The sequence below is a fragment of the Gouania willdenowi genome, chromosome 19 (assembly GCF_900634775.1).
Source record: "Gouania willdenowi chromosome 19, fGouWil2.1, whole genome shotgun sequence".
NCBI lineage: Eukaryota > Metazoa > Chordata > Actinopteri > Blenniiformes > Gobiesocidae > Gouania > Gouania willdenowi.
In genome coordinates this window covers 17807055-17829515 of record NC_041062.1, presented here as the reverse complement: position 1 = coordinate 17829515, position 22461 = coordinate 17807055, and the positions used below count along the sequence as shown (strand labels likewise).

General features: G+C 35.8%; 2 protein-coding genes across 2 annotated transcripts; one reads left to right on the top strand and one right to left on the bottom strand.

The window, feature by feature from the left end:
• Positions 1 to 769: 769 nt before the first annotated feature.
• On the top strand, positions 770 to 8019 carry cybc1 (cytochrome b-245 chaperone 1). The gene is made up of 6 exons (XM_028476591.1): positions 770 to 892; positions 1379 to 1466; positions 2984 to 3025; positions 3542 to 3712; positions 3794 to 3938; positions 7172 to 8019. Exons 2-6 carry the CDS (start codon positions 1379 to 1381, stop codon positions 7320 to 7322), a joined length of 597 nt encoding a protein of 198 aa, XP_028332392.1. The 5' UTR covers positions 770 to 892; the 3' UTR covers positions 7323 to 8019.
• Positions 8020 to 9716: 1697 nt separating this feature from the next.
• On the bottom strand, positions 9717 to 22425 carry hexd (hexosaminidase d). Its single transcript, XM_028475775.1, has 12 exons — positions 22226 to 22425; positions 22053 to 22145; positions 20497 to 20612; positions 20240 to 20327; positions 19789 to 19953; positions 17710 to 17893; positions 15808 to 15879; positions 15498 to 15696; positions 14036 to 14197; positions 13852 to 13959; positions 10580 to 10669; positions 9717 to 10483 (listed from the first exon to the last, which is right to left on the bottom strand). The coding sequence occupies exons 1-12, from the start codon at positions 22238 to 22240 to the stop codon at positions 10312 to 10314; spliced, it is 1464 nt and encodes a 487-aa protein (XP_028331576.1). The 5' UTR covers positions 22241 to 22425; the 3' UTR covers positions 9717 to 10311.
• Between the last annotated feature and the right edge of the window lie 36 nt (positions 22426 to 22461).

Sequence of the window (22461 nt, the reverse complement as noted above, 5' to 3'; positions counted from 1 at the left end):
CTGCGAATTTGCTTCTCCATGTTTAGTTTTTGTTCTGGGAACATAAAGCAGGTCTGTGAAGTAAAATACCATGAAAATATGACAACCAGTAAAAAAAAAAAATGGTAGTTTTATTTATCTATCTATTTTAAATTAATTAATTTATTTTTAAAGTTATACACCCTTCCCCAACCTGGAAATATGACAACCAGTAAAAAAAAAAATGGTAGTTTTATTTATCTATCTATTTTAAATTAATTTATTTATTTTTAAAGTTATACACCCTTCCCCAACCTGGAGCTTTCTGTGTAATTTTTTTTTTTTTTTTTTTTTTTTGCACATTTCTCCAGGAATTTCCTTTGCACTCTAGTTATCTCCTACAGTCGAAAACTACTACTAATAATAATCATTACATCATCCTTTATTAAATGACAAATAACTTGATTTTAGATTTAAATAACAAAATAATAATTATAATAATAATAGAAAAAATAATAATGCCCGTGACCCTGAAAAATAGGAACAAGCGGGTCTAAAACTTTTAGACAACAACTTTTAAGCTTTTATTTTCAAACAACATTCTATTTTTCTTCTCATATTTACCCTTCGTGCCAAAGGAAGTTTATACTAACGTGGTGGAAAATAGTTAAGAATTATTTGAGAGAAGCATTATGGAACGCTAGTATCAACTATCCTAATTTATATTTAATTTTTTTCCTACATGCTTTTATTTTGAAAGCATTATACGAATACCAAACTAGCCAATCAGAGCCGAGAAACAGAGGAAGGAAGTGATCCCATGCTGTAGCTGAAATCTGAACAGCACTTCCTGATATTGACTGCATGCGTTTCCCGGTAAGAACAGGACTTCTTGTAAAACCTACAGAGTGAAAGTTTAAAGAAAGGAGTTGAGGTAAGACTATTAAAATTACATTTGAATCCATAACATGACGTTGATTTAATGAGTGTTTAATTTGGAGATCATATTATAATCACCATCGTCTGTCATAATAATCACAACAGCATGTTTTTGTGTGCATTGTATCGTTTCCCATATTGCATCTCACTTTTTATTTTGTAAAGCAATTGAATGGACTATTGAAAACATCCCATACTGATTTTTTTTTATATGGATTCCTGTAAGGCATTTTAAATGGACAATAATAAAATAAAAAAGAAAAAACAACAATAATTTAGATTTTAAAATAAATAAATAAATAAATATTACCTAATTTACACTATTCAATTTAGCATTTTACTTAAACTAATTTAGGGTTTTAGGAAGGAAAAGGAGTAAATGTCTGATCTAATCAGAAAGCTAAATGAGGACATCCTGTGTATTATATTACATAGCATACTGTTCACTGATTGTTGGGTTTATGTTATTGATTTTGTTCAGATGGGATACATGACCGTAGAAGAGCAAAGCTCCACTTTTCTCCACCTTAAAAGATCCCCTGGTATCCGATCATGGTCTCTCCTAGTCGGTAGGTAAATATGAAATAAGTACTTCTACATAGGGCTGGGCAATATATCGAGATTTCTATATTGTCCATATAGTAAATGAAAATATCACCCATATAGATAGAAAAATCCAAAAGTGGCACATATTGTGCAGCTATTTGTTAATAAATGTCCCAGTTCCATTGTGGGTTTTTTTTCTCCCTTTGTGCATTTTGTTGCCCTATGTATGTTTGCTGTTTTTTTGTATATTTTTCAGTTATTTTGGATGTCTTTTTCAGTTATTTTGGATGTCTTTTTCAGTTGTTTTGTGTATTTTTTGGTATGCATGTGTCCCATGGTGTATTTTTTCCCCTTTTATGTCTTTTTCATTATTTTTTTTTTTGTTCTTTTATGTATTTCTCCGTTTATTTGTAAGTTTTTGTATTTTTTTTGTGTGTGTATTTTTCTTATTCTTTTATGTATTTTTGCTGTCCAATTGTATTGTTTTTTCTCATTTTGTGCATTTTGTTGTCCTATGTGTGTTTGTTGTTCTTTTGTGTATTTTTCAGTAATTTTGAGTAATTTTGTGTATTTTTTTTGGTATGTATGTTCTTGGATTTTTGTTGTCCCATTGTGTATTTTTTGTCCTTTTGTGTCCTTTTCATTATTTTTGTTGGTCTTTTGGGTATTTCTTTGTTTATTTGCATGTTTTTGTTGTCCCATTGTGTATTTCTCCATTTATTTGTACATTTTTGTAGTTTTTTTGTGTGTGTATTTTTGTTAATCTTTTATGTATTTTTGCTGTCCCATTGTATTGTTTTTTCTCCTTTTGTGCATTTTGTTGTCCTATGTGTGTTTGTTGTTCTTTTGTGTGTTTTTCAGTAATTTTGTGTATTTTTTTGGTATGTATGTTCTTGGATTTTTGTTGTCCCATTGTGTATTTTTTGTCCTTTTCATTATTTTTGTTGTTCTTTTGTGTATTTCTTTGTTTATTTGCATGTTTTTGTAGTGTTTTTGTTGTCCCATTGTGTATTTCTTCATTTATTTGTACATTTTTGTAGTTATTTTGGTGTATTTTTGTTATTCTTTTACGTATTTTTACTGTCCCATTATATTGTTTTTTTCTCCTTTTGTGTCCTTTTCATTATTTTTGTTCTTTTGTGTATTTCTCCATTTATTTGTACGTTTTTGTTGTCATTTTGTGAATTGACTTTGCTTTTGGGGCGTCCCTCTAGTTGCCCATGTTTGTGATACAAGCACAAGTTTTTTTTTTTTTTCCAATCTTAAAGCACCGTGATGTTATTTAGTTTTTATTGTGTGGCATTTTACATCAGCAAATTTATCCTTGAATTGTCTTTCTGGTATGACTTTATTTGAAATAAAATGATCAAGATTTATATCGTATATCACCGTTTTGAGAAAAAATATTGAATATATGAATTTTGGTCTGTATCGCCCAGCACTACCGCTACATAATATATATCACACATCATTAAAGAATGACTAAAATGACTCAGTGACCTTTCTCTGTAACTTATAAAGTATTTTCTTTTAATTGCAGGAATAGCATCTGTTGGCTTGGCAGCAGCTTACTACAGCTCAGGTACGCACTCCATTAAACGTTTCACATTCACGTAAAGTGTTTTTCTGTTACTGCTGTCTCCGCATATAGAAAATTGCATAATATTATATAGTTAAGAAATGGGGGTGGGATTCAGTCTTTCTGCAATGGATCATAAATATTAGGGATGTAACGATTAATCGTAAGGCAGTTAAAAGTCGATTCATAGGTATCACGGTTCATATCGATACTCTGAAAATTGAATCGCAGTACTTTTAGTACTTAGCTGATATCATGTATATCGCCCAGCTCTAGGATATCGTGACATTTTACTTTTAACTGAAAAAGAATACAAACATATGTCTGTTTTTTCAAACCTCGTAGAATAATAGTAATTGAGAATATAATTGTAATTTTATTTGTAAATCACAATTTAGGTTTAATTGGGCATGGACAATTGAAAACGTAATTGTAATTGAAAAATGTAATTGAGCCCAACCCTGGTATGAAGACTCCATCACACGTCTCACATTAACATAAAGTGTTTTTTCTCCACAGACAGCCTCCTATGGAAGCTTTTCTACATCACCGGCTGTGTGTTTGTAGCCATCCAGAACATGGAGGATTGGGAGGAGGCCGTGTTCGACAAAACCAAGAATCTCATCGAGCTTAAGACCATCAGTCTCTACACTTTAGTCCTGACCTTATGGAGGAAAGGGCAGGAGAGAGGTCAGTGATTCTACACAGTAGGTCAAATGGTTCCATTCCACATCAGATCCCTGACCATCTTGTTCCTCTTCTGATTCTCAGTGGTGCTAGACCTGACCCAACTGTGCGACATCTGCGTCCAGGAGGAGCGGGTGCGTTATCTGGGGAAGGGTTATGTGCTGATGCTGCGGCTGGCTGCGGGCATCTCATACCCCCTCGCTCAGACTGCCACTTTGGGAGGACAAAGGTACTGTCATTAGTAGCAGCTGCAGATCTTTAAAGTTCCCATGTCATTCTATTTTTCACCCATCTCCGTTTGTTCTAAGAACCCCAAAAACGTAGTATTTGAGGTTTATTTTCCCAAACTCGCCTGTTTTCCAGAGTTTTAGCCTCTGAAAAGTCACTTTCTGAGCAACTCAACACAAACAGGCTGATTTGTGGCCTACTTATGTATATTCATGAGTGGGCGTGTCTATAGAGGGGGCACTGACTTCCTCCTTCCCGCACGGTGCTGTAGGGCCAGAGGACAGCCCGCCCTCCTCCCACCCACTCTGTAGCTGAGCTCATGCTGCTTCATAAACATGAGACAGAGCGTGGGGGCGGGGCGTTCGCCGTTACATACATAGACTGTAGAAAATACGTACATAGCACTGGACGCTGAAATGCTCACCTTTGTGGGTGTGTCTGTTTACATGTCAATCACCGCAGAGAGCTGTCTGGAGGTGTGGCTTCTCCAGCTCAGTGCTGCGTCAAATTTGTCATCAAAGTGGGAACGCGTCATCAAATTGAAGTGAGGTGTTTGGGCTCACCCTGCAGTAAGAAAGGAGCAAATCACCCTCTAACCAACGATTGAGGGAATCAATGAAAAAAGCACTTTGGGCATGTGTATGAAGCACTAATAGCACTTTATCATGTTTAAAGCACAGAAAAGGTAACTAGTGTAACATGGGCCTTTTAAACACCTCGTCTAGTTTTCTGTTTTGTCAAGTGATAGATATCAAATGGTATGTATCACTTGTATGCTGATGACACAGTTATCTACTGTGTATCTCATTTATTAACACAAACCTTTGTTTTTCTCTACTTTCAACAGAAAATAAATAATTTGTTTGTAGCTATAGTTCTTCCATAATCAGCAGTTGAATAGAGCATGTTTTACACAAATCGCCAGTTTCAGAGCAAAAAGCTGAGAAAACAGGCGTTTTCTAAAAAAATCTCTGTGACTTTGAAGCAATTTTATTTTTATTTATTGAAAACTATAACATCTGAACATTGGTTTCCTTCTAAAAAAAAACAACAACACTGAGACAAGGCTTTTGATGGCAAAATTAATATTATTTTACTATCTGGCTCACAGTTAAATGTTTTGCTTACTGTATCTTGTATCTGCTCCCCCCGTCAATCACACAGACGTAACTTCCTCTTCTTCCCGACACTCAGAGATGACCTGATTAGCCTGATTAGTTGATGGTTTTATCTCACAATTGTAAAATTATCAATAATCCACTCAGGTCCACATGTTCTGTGTTAGTATGTGGTGCTGTGAGCTGCTGGATACTTCACAATATCACTTCATAGCGCCATAATCTCCCTCGTCCCGGCTTCTTTCTCCTTAGCTAATGGTAGCATCAGTGGCTAATCTCTCATCCAAAGGTACGCTGCTGCCACCTTCAGGGCACCAGTTGGTCACTACATCAACAGAGAAGCCTCATATTTACAGTAGAACTCCGTCACAGTGTATCCCTGCAACTTCCGTGAAAAAACGCAATTGACGAGTTTACTCGTCAATTGCGTTTACTCGTCATTGCATTTCGGATTTGAAATGACAATTTATCTCGTCAACGGCACTGAGTGAGTTAAGGAGCACATTGACAGTCTTGTGTCTAAGTGTAAACTTAAATTGGGATTTTTCTTTAGAAACAAGTCCTGTTTTTCACGTCAGGTCAGAGATTATTTAATCTCCACTACTTTCTTACCTTTACTGGACTATGGTGATTTGTTATTTAGGAATGCTCCTGAAAAAAACTTCAATAAATTGGACTCTGTGTATCACTGTGCTCTACGTTTTGCTACTGGTTGTAGATACGGTGTCCATCACTGTATGCTGTATGCTGCTGCTGCTGCCAACCGTTTCTCTGTGTCTGCCCATAGACTCTTACACTGGCTGCTATTCTTTGTTAAGGGACCAGGAAAGAGCTAGTTTTGGAAAATGTGACTGTTTATAATTCTGATGGCTGTTCATCTTGTTTTGAGCTGGTGTCTCCAGTACTGCTGGTTTTTGATGTATGAATGAATCTATTGTTGTCTTTGTCTGCTGCTGCCATGCCAGGTCCCTCTTGAAAAAGAAATTTCTAATGTCAGTGGCTTTTGTCTGGTTAAATAAAGGATATATATATAAAAATCCATTTGACCTTTTTGCTTTAACAAGACATCAAAAAGAAAGATCCTAAAAAAAATGCAAGTATATGTTAGGTTACATCAAATACATCAGATCTGTATATATTTGAAAAAAAAAACACTTTGATTTTCTTACATTACTGTTAAAGTGTAAGTACGCCCTCAGGTTGTTGCTGACCTGCCACTCGGGGAAAGAAAAAAAGAACCTTTATTATGGGCGTTGCTCCTTGAGTAATAGTAGCAGTAGACCTCCATTGTTTTTACAAATTTTTGAAATGTCCTTAATAGAAGATCTGTCTAACAAAACGCATTATTATAGACCATAATAACTTGTTTTATTACCTTGCAAAAATTGGACTACTTTAACTTTACTGTTTTAAAACTTGTATTCTGCCATCTTGAAATCACTTGATTAAAGACGTCTCACACACACCCATTTGCCTGTAAACATCCCATTGTTTTCTATTGGAGTGAAGCATTCAGCCTGCTTTTTAGATCATTTAGCAGCTTTTGGTTGCTCTAAATAATGTTAAATTTAAAGCTTAAAACTAGATGTTAAATCTAAATGTTAAATTTAAAGCTTACATCTATATGTTAAATCTAAATGTTAAATTTAAAGCTTACATCTATATGTTAAATCTAAATGTTAAATTTAGACCTTAAATCTATATGATAAATCTAAATGTTGAATTTAAAGCTTAAATCTAAATGTTAAATATTAAATCTAGATGTTCAATTTAAATGTTATTTGCTGTAAATCTGGTCAAAAGTAGCATAAAAAAATTTCACATACATTTTTTAAACGTGGTTTGTTGCTAAAGGTGACAAAAAGTTGATGTTTATTTTAGCATACGCAACTTTACCATCAGCACCCCGTACGCCATCAACAGTGACAATTAGTGACATCACTGATCCAAAATTACGCCACTGATCTCATCTCAGCTCAACTAAAAACGCTAAATGTGAAGAGTGGGACTAGGACCAATAAACTACAATACTTCATACCTAATCATATACTGTATGTATGGTGTAGCCCTCTTGTGGTTATTTCATTAATATTGATCGCTATCTTGATCCCATCAGCGATGTGGAGGCCCTGGCTGTGCTGCTGAAACGTTTCCTGGGGCTGGAGGAGCTGCAGCAGAGGAAGCAGCAGGAGTACGAGGCTGAGTATGGAGAGGAGGACGGGGATTCCCTGGATAACAGCGACTCGGACGAAACGGAGAACCTATGATCCTCCTCATACCACTGGAACCATGGAATGTGTTGACAACAGGGCATTAAATCAAAGAATCACATATAACCTTTCGCATGTGCATCAAGTTCCGTTTAGACATGATTTCTTGGATCTTTAAATTATGCTGAAAATCTGGGGCCAGAGAATGATCTCACTGTAACTTCCAGGAACAATATTTACACGTTCTGTGGCGGTAAACACTGTAGTCTTCCTAAACATTTGAACTAATAACTATTTATGCAAACAGTGGTGATGACAGTCTTTTTGTGCCTTGACTCTGAACTTTAATGAGTGTTTTGTGCAACGTGAATTTCACATTTTTCTGGCCCACTATACTTCATAATCACTTCCTTTATTTGCATGTTTATCGATAATCAACCCTGAATAATGTTTGTGTGCTAAGTGTAATTGAAGCTAAATGCCTAAGATGAAACCCCAAACATCATGTTGTGTGTGAAGGCTTTGTGTGTCTTATGTTCTGTCAAAACTTTATTAATGTCTTTTGGGAAGCAACGACTGAATCTCAGGTCGACATTGATGTTTCTTTATTTTTTTTTGTATTTCTGTTGAAGTTTAAGCTTTGATTTGATTGCTTTATACCGCAAATGGGGAAAAATCCTCAGTTTTGTCTCTTCCAAATGATGTTTTTCTAAAAATGTTGTTATAGTCAGTAAACGTTTTTCTACATAAATTATATTAATGTACTTTTGTCTTGGTTTTTTTACCCCCTCCATTCATGTTTAATTTTTTTTTTTTTTACACGATTTGACAAAGCCAGATAGAGGATGAAAAAATCATATCAAACCATAACAAAATATGACTAATGTATTTTTACTATACATTATTATCCCCCGCCACAAAGTGTGGAAGGGGGATACAGGTTTGAGCTCCGTCCGTCCGTATGTCCGAGTTAAAGAAGACGGCTTTTCTCAGAAACCGTTTATGTTAGGATAACCAAATTTAGTGTGTGGCTTCAGGGTATCAATACCTTGATGGAGTTCGAAAATGAGAAGCGCACAACTATTTTCTTCATAGTTATTGCCCTAATTCTGTTTTTTGAACTCGTTCGAGGTATCTTCAAAGGGGACAGCTTTTCTTAGAAACTATTTAAGATACAATAACCACATTTGGTGTGTGGCTTCAGGGTATCAATACCTTGATGGAGTTCGAAAATGAGAAGTGCGCAATTATTTTTTCCAGAGTTATTGCCCTTGTTCCATTTTTCTTTACTCTGTTCGAGGTATCTTTAAAGGGGACAGCTTTTCTTAGAAACAGTTTAAGGTAGTTAGTAATTTTCTATTCTTATGTGATAATACTTTCTTAGAATTTATTTTACTTACCTACTGACGTTAGCACAGGTATGTAGCTTGTGCTTCTAAAGCTATCAAAACAGAGAGCTAATTTAGCATTTCAAACACTTTAAACTGTTTAATATATATTTACCTTCACCATTCAACTCTGAGTTTGTTTGAAGCAGGGTTGGGGGTCAATTACATTTTTCAATTACAATTACGTTTTTAATTATCCATGTTCAATTATAACTCAATTATGATTACTGGCATTTTATCCAATTACAATTATTATTTTTCCCCTTAAAGTCAATTACTGGCTGTACTCCCATACCGGTCCTCCCATGTTATATGTTATTTTCATTCATGTTTCTTAGTCGGGGATGTATCTGAAACTGAATTGCCCCTCGGGGATAAATAAAGTTTTCTGAATCTATATCAATTACCTTCTCAATTACCAAAGTTCAAATTTAATTAATCACAATTATTGAGCTTGAGATAAATAATCCGATAGAACTCATGTCTTAAATCAGCTGTAAATACATTAAAACATTATTATCATTTAATTTGTTTATCATGTCTTGGTTACCGTGTTAGGCTTCCTTAACCATGAAAATATAGGTATTAATATTTTAGGCTTCTGAGCCTTTTTTCTGTCAGTTTATACATATATATATTTTTTTTCTAATGGTGAAATGATCTGAATGAGAACTGACAGATAGTGGAAAAAGTTAATGCGAAACATATTTTATTGATTAACTACGTACAGTATGTGTGTAAGCCATAGAACTGTAACACGGTTCCCCAGGTTTATGTTTAGTTAAATTGTACATTTTCTTTTTAATTATAGTTACAGTCAATTATATGAAATCAATTACAATTCAATTACAATTATAATTGACCCCAAGCCTGGTTTGAAGCACCACACACACGATGCAGTCCACTCTGTGCTGTTAGAACTGGTAATTCTATCCATAAACTGTCAAAACTCTAAACACAACCTGGCAACGCAGCTTCTACAGTGGTTTTCCTTTGCAAAGGAATTCAAGACACGTTTAATTGTTACTTATTTGTTTTTATTTAGGGCTATAATGAAAACAACAGATCTATGTGTGATGTTGAGGGAGTCAACACAGTATTATGATATATGAGCTACGTTAAGACTGCTGCAACTATTGCTAGCAAAACAAAAAAAAAAAAAACATCAAAGCTTAGAAAGGTGATAGAACACAAATGCATACTTCAAACCTGGTGATAAGACTTTTATTTCAATGTAGGTTTTTTGAACAGGTTCAAGTTAAGCATCATTAAGACCTTGTGGTTCAAAGTGAGTACAGTTGTTTTGCTAGGCTGTAAAAAACACAGGAATATTTTAATAGGTTTTGTGTTTTTGCTTTCACCGGTTAGGTTATGTAACACACAACATGTTTGAAACGTGTTTGTCAACCCATTATAAGGCTCAGTCACAGAAAAACAATACGTCTACATCTTGATTAAACAAGGTAAGGCTATAGTCACCTGCGTCTTCAATGAGGAAAAGGCATAAAAGAAGATGAACGATAGCTATCTGCTCTAGTGGTAGTTCCTCTTCATGGAATACGTTTCCTAAATGACTGATAAAGGGTTTGACTTTGTATCCATCTTTTCCAAACAGAGAGCAGACAGTGTTGATAATGGGAAATATTTTTTTCTTCTTCTTATGGCATCATCTCCTTTACACAATCAGCAATTTCTTCAATTATCCTGTGCAGAGGTGCTATTATAGGTCTAACGTGTTCCTCTATCCACTCCTGTGCTGTCGACTCCTGATAAAGACGGACCATTTCTTCCCTCCAAGCCTCCATCTTTTGTTGGATCATAACCAGACACCTGAAATGTAATCAGACGGAAGACGTTTCACTTTCGTACAGTAGTAGAACAATCGCAGGATTAATGTGCACATGTTTCTTGGTAACAAATGCTTACGTTGAAGCCTGACTCTGAATCTGCATGCAGATCAGTGGGTTCACCATCTTCCTCTGTTGGTGATAAGGACTGAACCATCCCTTTACAAACCTGCAACAGCACAGTGGAATCTGTTCACTTATGTCTCGAAATGTCAAGAAATCAATGAATTTGCTAATTTCATAAAAGTGCGTAACCTTAGCCTAGCTTGAACCTAAGCTAAAGACGAGCCTGTGCAATATCTAAAGCAAGTTGTAAAGCTGCTGGCATTTAATTATGTGTAGAACCTAGGTTCCTAAAGTGGGGTACGGGGGTACGCAAAATGTCATAGGGGGTACGTGAATACAAATAAAAAAACACTGACAACATTGGAAACTAGAATATAAACGAAGCAGTTAATGCTAATGCTAATGCTAAGCTAATGCTATTGCTAGGCTAATGCTAAGTGAATGTTAGGTTATAGGCATTGCTAAACTAATGCTAGATTAATGCTAATGCAAGCTAATGACAATGCTAGGTTAAAGCTAATATTAGGTCAATATTAATGCTGGGCTAATGCTATTGCTAGGCTAATGATAATGCTAGGTTAAAGTTAATACTAGGTCAATATCAATACTAGGCTAATGCTAAGTTAATGCTATTGCTATGCTAATGTTAATGATGATGCTAGGTTAATGCTATTGCTAGCCTACTGCTAATGCTCGCTAATGCCAATGATAAGCTAATGCAGTGTGACGAGGGCCAGCATCGGCATCCTTTACAAAAAACTATTTATTTTCTGAAATATATTTTCTTTTTTCAAATGGATCCTAGTCCATGAGATAGCAATGGTTGTGGCAACAAAGGAAGCATTTCAAGTATGAAAATAAAACACAAAAAAAGAAAAACTGGATAGCAAAAAGCTAATGAAAATAATAATAGTAGAAACAAGAAGACATAGTCATCAACATCCCCTGGCAGATTGGTTGTCATTACAACTCACAACCTTTTCCTAAATGTCCAAAATCTAAGAACTTAGATGTATACATAAGAAAATATTGTCACATCAGAATATAAAATTACTAACTATCTTATACGGTTTGTAAGAAAAGCTGTCCCCTTTGAAGATACCTCGAAAAGAGTAAAAAAACAGCACGAGGGCAATAACTCCAAATTTGCGCACTTCTCATTTTCAAACTCCATCAAGGTATTGATACCCTGATGCCACACACTAAATTTGGTTATCCTATCTAAAAAGGTTTTAAAAAAAGCTGTTCCCTTAATAGATACATCAAACAGAGTAAAAAAAAAAAAAAAAAAAAAAAACGGGACAAGGGCAATAACTTCGGAAAAAATAATTGCGCACTTCTCATTTTCGAACTCCATCAAGGTATTGACACCCTGAAACCACACACCAAATTTGGTTATCCTATTTTAAACAATTTCTAAGAAAAGCTGTCCCCTTTACTCGGAGCTCAAACCTATATCCTCTTCCACACTTTGTGGCGGGGGATAAAAACTTTGCACTAATACTTAGGGGTGTTTGTCATGAATCTGACGATACGATACACCATTTGTATGTCACGATACAATATATTGTGATATATCTCGATACTAAACAATACAATATACATTGTGATACATCGCAAGATCAACAATTACACATTTCACCTTTACAAGAACAAAATGGTATTAAATACAATTTATTTCATTTTTTGAAAACTAAGTATCAATATCAAAAACAAGTGGTATGTTTATCAAACTGTCATAATAATTTTTTCAACAGATTCTGATTCTGATAAGTTCTTAAATTCTTTTTAAAAAGTAACCACATACAGTACATCTATAAAAGTTCACTGACACCTAGTGGCGTTTACGTGCTATGCACATGTTAGCACAGGGGTCCTCAACACGGTGCCTGCGGGAATAAGGTAGCCCGCATGGACCATGTGAGGGGCCCTCAGGAGCTATGGTCACCAATGAGCTCCATCTAAAATCCGATTTACTTTCCAGGATTCAAACCCACAACGATAAATACATATGACATATATAGTGTTAAATATTATTATTAGTGTTATATTGACCATCTTTAAATTATTTGTTTAACTGAAACATTGTGACAAATGTTTTTAAGTGCTGTAGATTTGGTGTATGATGTATGGGGTATGGGTTGTGGTCTGTTATATATATATATATATATATATATATATATTTACAAATGTTACATGTCATACAATTAGTTAAAAGTTGTTTGTTTTCTATGAAATGTAATGTAAATGAAACAATTGCATAAATTAGGATTTCATACCTTTTCCTTATTATCTTAGCCTCTAATTAAGTGGTTCTCAGTCCTGTACCCTTTCAGACATTTAACCTGAAGCCATGTACCCCCTTCTCCTACACACTTAAAAACATAATAATGCAATGTCATATAGAATGTAGCCATACAGTGAAATGTACCTCTCCTGTTGAGGAATAATATATACGTAATAATAATAATAACTAGAATATTTGCATTTCCTGAAGAAAATACAAGTGAGGATGCAGATGTTGGCCCTCGTCACACTGCACTAGCTTATCATTGGCATTAGCTAGCATTAGCATTATCTAGCATGAGCCTAGCAATAGCTATAATCCAGCATCATTAACATTGGCATAGCAATAGCAATAACCTAACATTATCATTAGCCTAGCAATAGCATTAGCATGAAACTAGCATTAGCTTAGCAATAGCAATAACCTAGCATTAGCATTTACCTAGCATTAGCATTTACCGAGCATTAGCTTTAACCTAGCATTAACCTAGCAATAACATTAGCCTAGAATTAGCATTAACCGCGCATTATCATTAACTGCTCTATTTATATTCTAGCTTCCAATGTTGTCAGTGTTTTTAAGTTTTATTCACGTGCCCCTTATGACAATTTGCGTATCCCTGGGGGTACCCGTACCCCACTTTGGAAACCTAGGCTCTAATTAAAGTGAAACCGTGAAAATGTAGTTTTTTTTCACAAAGGTTGGTGACCCTAGCACAATTAAATGTTGTTTGGTAAAAAAAAAAAAAAAATGGTAAAAAAAAAAAAACACGATGAAAAAAATCGATTTAGACATTTTTTGAATCGATACGATAACGCGATTAAATATCACCATATATTGCCGAATCAATTTTTTCTTACACTTTTATTAATACTAAGCTTAGTATTAGAATTTTCTTTACAAAGTCATTCATTTACATGATTGTAAACGCACGTGGGGAAAGTTGTGTGGAAATATTCAGTGCCCTGTGATTTGGGTCAGCGTGGATAGACACTCACATGCTGTTTTCAAAAAATCTGATCTCCTCTGAACAAAGAAGTGCATCAAGCTCCACAGTTAACTGAGCCAGCTTTCTTCCAGGGTAAAGTGACTCCACTGCAGCGTTGCTGTTGGACAGAACAAAACACAGTTCTTCATCCTTAAGGTGCCTTTACGTTGCTTCACAAAGAGTTTGTCCCTCACCTTCCCATGTACTCCACCTCCACGGAACAGATCCCAAGCTTTTCTTTCACGATGCTCTGCACCTCAGCGCTGAACTGACCGTGCAGTAGAGTCTGTACACAGGCTGCCAACGACGGGAGAGCCACTGGCATGAGCTCACACAGCACGGACAGGTGGTCATACCTGACAATAGGTGGGTGAAAAACAGCTGGATACTCAAGTACAAGTACTGTTAACTGATTGAAATTGTACTCAAGTACAAGTTCAGGTAAGTCATACAAAAAATACACATGTACAAGTAAAAAGTAGCTCAATTAAATAGTACTCAAAGTAAAAGTTACTAGTTACTTTCACCCCCCCATGTTTATTTTTGGTAATAAATCGTTGCCACAGTTTCCTTGCGTACAGTAAACATATGTATAAACTACAAAAGGAAGAGACCAAATTTTTATTTATTTTTGCACAAAGGTATCTGTATAAAATAAAAGATTTGTACAAATGTATAAATTCATTTTTTAAATAAAAAAACACCAATTAATTCAATTCAAAACAACAAAAAATGTATTAAGCTCCAAGTATAGCTACATTTATGAACTCTAAAACAGTGCCATGCCAAATGTGAGTAACAACATAATAGGTAGAAACCCCAACCTGAACAAAATAAAGTGGCTGGGCGTTGATCAGAAATGGCACGACTAAAAACATATGTAGGGCCCGATAAAATCCTTTTTATCTCTTTTTTAAATTCCGTAAAAAATTTTTCCAAAATCCATTACATTTTTTTCTAAATTCCGTGTTTTCCCACATTCATTTTTTTCAAATTCTGTTTTCCTTTTTTTAATAAGAAATATTAAATCAATTTTTCAGAAAATATTCATTTTTAACTTCTGTGAGAAAACAAAATAAATACTAATAAAAAAGGAAAACCATAATTAAACAAAAATGAATGTCAAAAATAAAAATGTAATTTAAAATGATGAGTAAGGTACAATTAAAAGACATGGATTATTCTGACTGCTCCTTTTTAATTAATGTCATATAAAGATGTACGGGAGCAGCATTAATGTCAACCGGAGCTTCACAGACACATTAAAATCGTATTTTGGAGTGAGTGATGAGTTGTGTAGTTTTTTAGTTTTGGGTGGTTTAGACGGTGTTTGAAGCGGGCAGAACGGGAGGGGGCGGTCGGTGCACCGAATGAGCGTTCCCCAGAAACATTTCTCTATAAAAAATGTTCTTTGCCTCACGATGACGTTTAGTTTATGAAGAGACCATGAGACGGAAATGCAAAAAAAATTATAATTTACTCAGTAACGGTTGGGTGTAGAAATGTAACTTGACTTCTTTTAAAACATACTTAAGTACAAGTATAATTACTGATTTAGAAATATACTAAAAAATTTACCCATAAAAGCAACTCAATTACAGTAACGTGAGTACTTGTAATCCATTACTTTCACCTCTGACTAACTCAGGTTACTACCTTTGCCAGCCTGTGATGGCGATCCCCTTCAGGTTTACAGCAGCAGACAGAGAAGCTGCCACCTTCAGCCACTGCAGATGGTTCTCAACATGCCTCTTTGTGCTGGTCACGCAGGTGAAGACGCTCGTGGAGCCTTTGAAGGAGCTGGCAGCCCACAGCTCTGACATGCCAGCACTGCAGTACTTTTCCAGTAGAGACACTAGTGGAAAACACAACCAGCTCACGACACATGAACTCATCAGTACAGTTTTACACTTCACTTTTTCTAAACCGGACTCATGGAATTAAACAACAAACACGCAATTCCTACCAGTAGTATCCACATCCAGGGTAGGCGTGTAATCCCACAACATGGGTTGGACCAGTCCTACGAGACCACTGGCTACAACAAGAAAGAAGAGGCCAGGTCATTTAAAAAAATGACAGGGACAAATGTGGCTTTGGTTATTGATTATATAGCAGTGGGTCTCCCCTTTCTCTCATCTCTGAATCCAAGTACCCCCTTTGTCCGACTACAAAATTTTGGTCAGAATACTATGAAAACACATTTTAAAGAATCTCACGTTATAAATACGTAAAATGAAATATTATTTAGTGGGACCAAGACTAACCCTTGTATTTTCCATCCATGTTCTAATCAAGATAATTCCCATCATCATTATTATAATGATAATTTTTAAGTCAAACCCCATGTTTTTATTGCTTTAATTTGTTAATTTTCCAATCTTTCCCTCTCTCAAGTACCCCCTGTAGTGCCATCGCGTACCCCGATTTGAGAAACACTGTTATATAGGCCCTAGGTCAGGGGGAGGGGTCTTGCCTCGAGTCAAGGGGGTCAAGTATCTCGAGATCGGTGTCTGCGATTATGCTGACGTGTAACCGGTCTGTTGTGGTGAAGAAAGAGCAAAGCCTGAAGGCGACGCTCTCCATTTACAGTCTATGGTTATAAGCTTTGGGTAACGACCGAAATAAACAAGAAATAAACGTGTTTTCTCTGCAGGGTGGCTGGACTGACTTTTTAAAGATAGAGGCCCTCATTTATCAACCTTACGTGAAAACGGGTGCAAATCTGAGTTCCCATATGGTCGTACGACAGGACCATCGTGTGATTCATGAAACATTCGTGAAACATACAGTGTACAGTGTACAGTGTATAAATAATGGGGTGTTGATAAATGCGGCGGCTGAATTTGTTCGTCAAACAAGAAAAGAAACATTTCCAAGATGAAAATCGGCATCTTCACATCTGAGTTGGAGCAAAACAAAGATATGCTTTTTGAACGAGTGAAAACCGGACTTAAAAGAGTATTTAAACGCTCTGTGGAAGAGGATCAGCTACAGAGCCGGTGATGTCTGCACCCCTGTGTGCGCTGAAAACAACTTCACAGCAGAGATCCTGGAGAGACACATGGAGATATGACTTTTATATCGTTCTCAGGCCTTGGACACACGTAGCTGGGTATTTTTTATATCCACCCTCCTCCGTTTAAAAAAAAAAGTTACGTCCACACATCATTGTTTAAAAAAAATAAAATCCATCCACTCAAAACTGCATAAATGTGCTATCCACGAGTGAATGGACATCACTCTGTTGTTGGCAGCTTTACGTATTGGGGTCCAAAGTGCACCGTTATAGCTTTCCAGACCTGCCTAATGGTGCAATATATGGTGGATGCGCTTCTAGTACTTTTGGGGCGTCGACCAATCAGGAGCGTTCCCTACAGGCGCTCTTCTGCTGGCATAGAGCGCCTGTAGTTGGGGTCCTGGTAGGAGATGCGAGCGCCGATGTGCGCCAATGTGTGTCAGCAGGTCGTCAAACGGCACGGGAAAGTCGAAAGTAGTGCTGAAAGCGACTCTCGTCTGAGCTCAGCTCTGGTGAATCCAGAAACGGCGCCGAGGCGCAAATAAAGCCAAGCCACTCTCTAGATAATGTAGAGCCGATGAACGGGAGTCGGAGGCAATGTGTTCAGCACGGAACTCCAAACTTTATTCTCCATTCACCACACACCTCTGACATCACAGTGCACACACTGAGTCACACCAAAATACGTCCGACTAGAAGAACCGCCTTCTCAACACAAAAATGTCACTGGGTGAATGGTGGAAACAAAAGAAACTTAATTTTGATGATCATAAACAATGGTCATTCACTATTTTTTGAAATCATCAGTGATGTGGATGGTACAGCGTACAAAGTGAATAGTTCGCTCACCTTTCAATGCGTCTTGGCTCATGCCTCGTATCATATCATCCCATATTATGATAGTCAGGTGAGGCCATATCTCTTTGATCATCGTGGCTACTTTGGTCACATGACTGAGGAAAAGTTGCTCCACTGTGCTTCCAGAAGCAGCCAACCACAGCTTGGACTCACTCCCCTCCCCCAGCATGTAGACCTGTAATAAGTAGAGAGAATGATTACAAAAATACAATTAGTTGACCGTATTTCTATTCAGGGTTAGGGTTAATTACATTCTTCATTTATGTTCAATTATCCATCTTCAATTTCAATTTAATAACGACATGTCCAAAATTTGTTCCAATTACAATCAAGATTCCAATTATTATTTTTCACCTGAAAGTCAAGTATAATTACATTCCCAATTACTAAAGTTCAATTACAATTAATCACAACTACTGAGCCTGAAATAAATAAGTTCAACCTTCCTCTTGTGTTAGCTTTCTGTTAGCATCTCTTATTATAAGTGCTCAGGTTTGACCCATGTCTTAAATTAACTGTAAAATACACTAAAATTTTTATCTATCATGCAAATTGTTTTTTTAACTCTTCGTTACCTTCTTAGATTTCCTTTTTGATGTGGGCGTCTGAGCCTTTTTTCTGTCAGTTTACCCCTAGATTTCACATTTTTTAAATGATAAAATTATCCTAAAGAGAACTAACAGGTAGTGTGAAAAGTTTATATGAAACATATTTTAATCATTTTTAACTTTGTATGTGCACACCATAGAACTGGTTCCACAATTTTGTGTTTAAATTGTAAATTGAAGTTTATTTAGATTACAATTAAAAAAAAAAAAACTGTCTCACTCGCTAGCATCGCATACATTTGTATTAACAGTAGCATTAGCACTAACTTAAATGGTAAACGTAAATGGACTTGATTTTTATAGCACTTTATTCCAACACTGAAGTAGTCTCAAAGTGCTTTATAATACAACCTGTGCAATGGTTGCCCACTTACCATTAGCATCAGCCCAGCATTAGCATTAACCTAGCAATGGCATTGACATAGCATTAGCACTAACCTAGCATTAGCAAAGCATTAACCTGAACAATAGCAATAAGGTTAAAATGTGTTGAAGGTGGTAGCTGAACATGTTAAAGGTTGAACGGTCAAAATCGGTTGAAAAATGGCTGGAGATGAAGGGCTTAAATATTGAAAAAGCTGAAATTTCCAATAGAAATTTTTTTTAAAAAAATTAATAAGTGAAACATTTTTAAAGTTACAAATTATATAAGAACAAGCATAAATCTCAGAAACTTTTGATAGCTTATTTCTCAAAATCATACAAAATCGGAAGAAAAAACAGATAACAGTGAGGATGCATCCTCACTAATTACATTATAATTGTAATTAATTATCAATTACGCGATTCTAGGGCTGGGCAAAAAATTGATTTAATCGATTTATCGAATTTGTAGATAAAAACGATTTTTATTTCGCAATTTCGAGCTTTAAATTTTTTTATTTTATTTATTTATTATTATTTTTCCAACCACAGTTTTTTCAAATTTTTTTGCGTTTCGTCCTTGTGGAATACCGTAGCGCGATGTGAGCCCGCCCCCTCTTTGTTTACGTGTTTACCCTTTGAGTAGGCTATATGTGTGCCACAGGCATGTTTCATTTTTTATTTCCACTATGCTGAGATGCTAAGGGAAGAGTTTATTATTTTTTTAATTGTAATTGTATGTTATAAAATATGTAGTTATCTGATTTCTTAATCAGAAAATTGAAGCTACTGTGAAGGCGCTGTTGCACTTTTGCTTAAACCTGGGTTAAAGCTTGAAATAGTTGAATGACAGAGCCTCATTTACTTTTTAATTTGGGATTGTTCTGTGCTTTTTCACTCTTGATCAGCAATAAAGTTGCACTTTTGACAACATATCTGATGTCTGCAGTCATTTTTGAGTGCAATGAAAAATAAATCAAAAATCCAATTGAAACTTGAATTTGTCTTTAAAAAAATCGGAGATTTTTTTTTTTGGCAAAATCGCCCAGCCCTACGCGATTCCAATTATGATTGACCCCCACCCTTTTTCTATCCTTACCTCGTCGGCTCCGATGTGCAGCGTGCTTAGACCAGGATGAAGCTCCACCACCTGCCTCAGCATCTCCATCACCATCTTCACCCCTTTCTCATTGTGGGGGTTCAAGGTGCTGACGCAGTGCGACACCTCTCTGAGCTCCCACAATGCTTTGTGTTTCAGCACAAACTAAGAAATATTCATCCAAACAAATGAACGCAGAGGGAGCAAAGAAATGGAAAAACATTATTATAGATAGATAGATAGATAGATAGATAGATAGATACTTTATTCATCTCCAAGAGAAATTCACAGTTCCAGCAGCTTACAGGTATGGGAACACAGGGGCATGCAGGGAAAGTACAATGTAGAAATTTAAAAATTTAAAAATTAAGAAAAAAATTTAAAAAAAAAAAAAAAAAAAATGTATGATGTATGATATATACTATTTAGTTGTAGAGATCTTGCGCCTCACCTCCATGTGACCAAAAGTCTGCACGAGCGGGATCACCTCCATTCCTTTAGCTCTTGAAAACTCCTGGATCGATAACACTTCCTCTCGGCTGATGTCCAAGCAGACAGTAAACACACCAATGACTGTTAGAGAGCAGCAGACTCGCACCTTAAACCCTATCGCTATCTGAGACAGGAAGTAGGTTGACTTCATTCAAGTATCTTATAACCTGATAATAAACAACTTGTCCAGTGAGTAAAAAAAGTTCCCGAGCTGACCTATAAGTGGGATGTACAGTTCCCTGAAGCAACGTTAACCCCTCCTCGTAAGGAAACATGTCTTCATACTCCACCAGCAGGCCGTCCGCTCCCAGCTGGGAGAAGAACTCGATCAACTAAAAAAAAAAGAGGGAAACAAAGAAGTGAACACCAGAAACTACAAACATTACAAATTACTAGAATATACCCCTTTGGAATGGAAGTACTATAATCATGATTGAAAGAACAACAATGAACAGAAATAGATTAATGACAGATTTTATTCAATTTTGTTGAACATTCCACAATATTAGGTAGGGATGTCCCGATACAACTTTTTTTTTTAAATTTCCGATATGATACCAATTTTGCAGCCTTACGTTTGATTTCTCTCTCTTTTCTTTAATAAAAAAAATGAAAATTCCTTTTTTGTAGTGTGGAAAGTCTTGATCAAGTGATGTTACTCAGAGAACAATAGTCAGCAACAGTAGGTATGAGAAAAACGGACCCATTTATTATTAACCAATTGGTTACATAATTTTTACCTTCAACATAATATCTACAGTATTCTACAATTGAATAAAAATAAATAAAAAATGATATGGGACGAAACCCAGATAAGCAAACTGCTTCTCTCGTCTCCTTTTTCGGCATGTACAAAAAAAAAAAAGTGAATGTAACCATGTCGGAAATAAACTGAATAAATAAAGATATAAAAAACAAAATAATAATAATCGCAAAATCCACTTTTCCGACTCAAAATCACTGCACGTTGTTTGATTGCCTCAGTGCGTCACACGCTACTATTCGGCCTTGCTTTTAACTCACAAAACCGAAGGCCGAATGTTGCTTTTTTTTTTGCAATATTCGGCCGAATATATTTGGTGGCTGAATATTCGGTGCATCCCTATCATTTTCTATATCGCAAAAATAGAACACTCGATAGATCTTGAATCACGATATACTGACCAGCTCTAATACATCGATAAAAGTGCCCAGTATGTTTTATCAAAATCAAGTGCAATCAAGTAAGGAAGTGGGTGTGGCTTATCCCAAGGCTAATGTACTACTACATTTACGACTAGGCAGGGACTGGAATACTCAAATTGAGGGCGGTAACCCAAAAGTGGGTCACAGAAGCATCTGAAGAACCATTTTCAGGGGTACAGTAAGGCAACAGCATCTGCAATTAATACAATAACAATAAATAACAAGCTATTATTATTTTCCTATTACTGTCTGTTTTTGTATGAATGTATATTGTCCTTTATTTATTTGTTTTGTATTATTATTGTTTCTGGTTTGTTTTCTGTTCTTCGCACTAACTACCAAGATACATTCTTTGTACTGTTTTTAAACTGTACTTGGCGAATAAATAACCTTTCTGATTCTGATTGTATAATTGATTTTCAGTCTGAATAAAAACTGCTGCTTTATTCCTCTATAGTTGACTGTTCTAAATTCAGTTGATTGCATGTTCTCTGCAAAAAATGATCATATCTTCACACATTGGAAATACCATAGGCTAAAAAGAAATAAATACAAATAAAATAAAGTGACGAGGCTTTCTGTCTTACCTTGAATAGATAATCAACACGTGGAGGTGCACCTTTCAAATCCAGGTGAATCAGTTTTTTCCCTTTAGGCCATGATGGAAACTTCATTTCTTCCTGTTGCATTGCAAGATGATCCATTTTGAACAAAGTGCCTGATGTTGTGTTTATAAATTGTATTAGTTCTGTAATCTTACCTGACTGCTTGACATCAGCTGCACTACAGCTCCCTCCACTGTCTAAATACTTATAATAATATTATATAAGTTGTCAGAAAGCTGAATAATCCAAGTGTGTCACCGCTATTGACTTTAATTCTGACCTTAGGACAGGGAATAAATACGTAACTGAGTACACTAACCTAGCTTAGTTGTTTTGAGCTATACGGAACCTGATTGGACACACATAGGCCAATCACATCAACGCTCTTTCC

What these genes read in the sequence shown, in the direction of transcription:
- cybc1 (XM_028476591.1), top strand. Translation starts at nt 1,379, where the DNA reads ATGGGATACATGACCGTAGAAGAGCAAAGCTCCACTTTTCTCCACCTT. An exon ending in AGCAGCTTACTACAGCTCAG is followed by an intron (nt 3,026 to 3,541) that starts GTACGCACTCCA and finishes TTTTCTCCACAG; the next exon opens with ACAGCCTCCTATGGAAGCTT. An exon ending in GAGGAAAGGGCAGGAGAGAG is followed by an intron (nt 3,713 to 3,793) that starts GTCAGTGATTCT and finishes TCTGATTCTCAG; the next exon opens with TGGTGCTAGACCTGACCCAA.
- hexd (XM_028475775.1), bottom strand. An exon ending in GTGTTGATTATCTATTCAAG is followed by an intron (nt 20,613 to 22,052) that starts GTAAGACAGAAA and finishes TTTTTTTTTTAG; the next exon opens with TTGATCGAGTTCTTCTCCCA. An exon ending in GAGGTGGAGTACATGGGAAG is followed by an intron (nt 13,960 to 14,035) that starts GTGAGGGACAAA and finishes TCTGTCCAACAG; the next exon opens with CAACGCTGCAGTGGAGTCAC.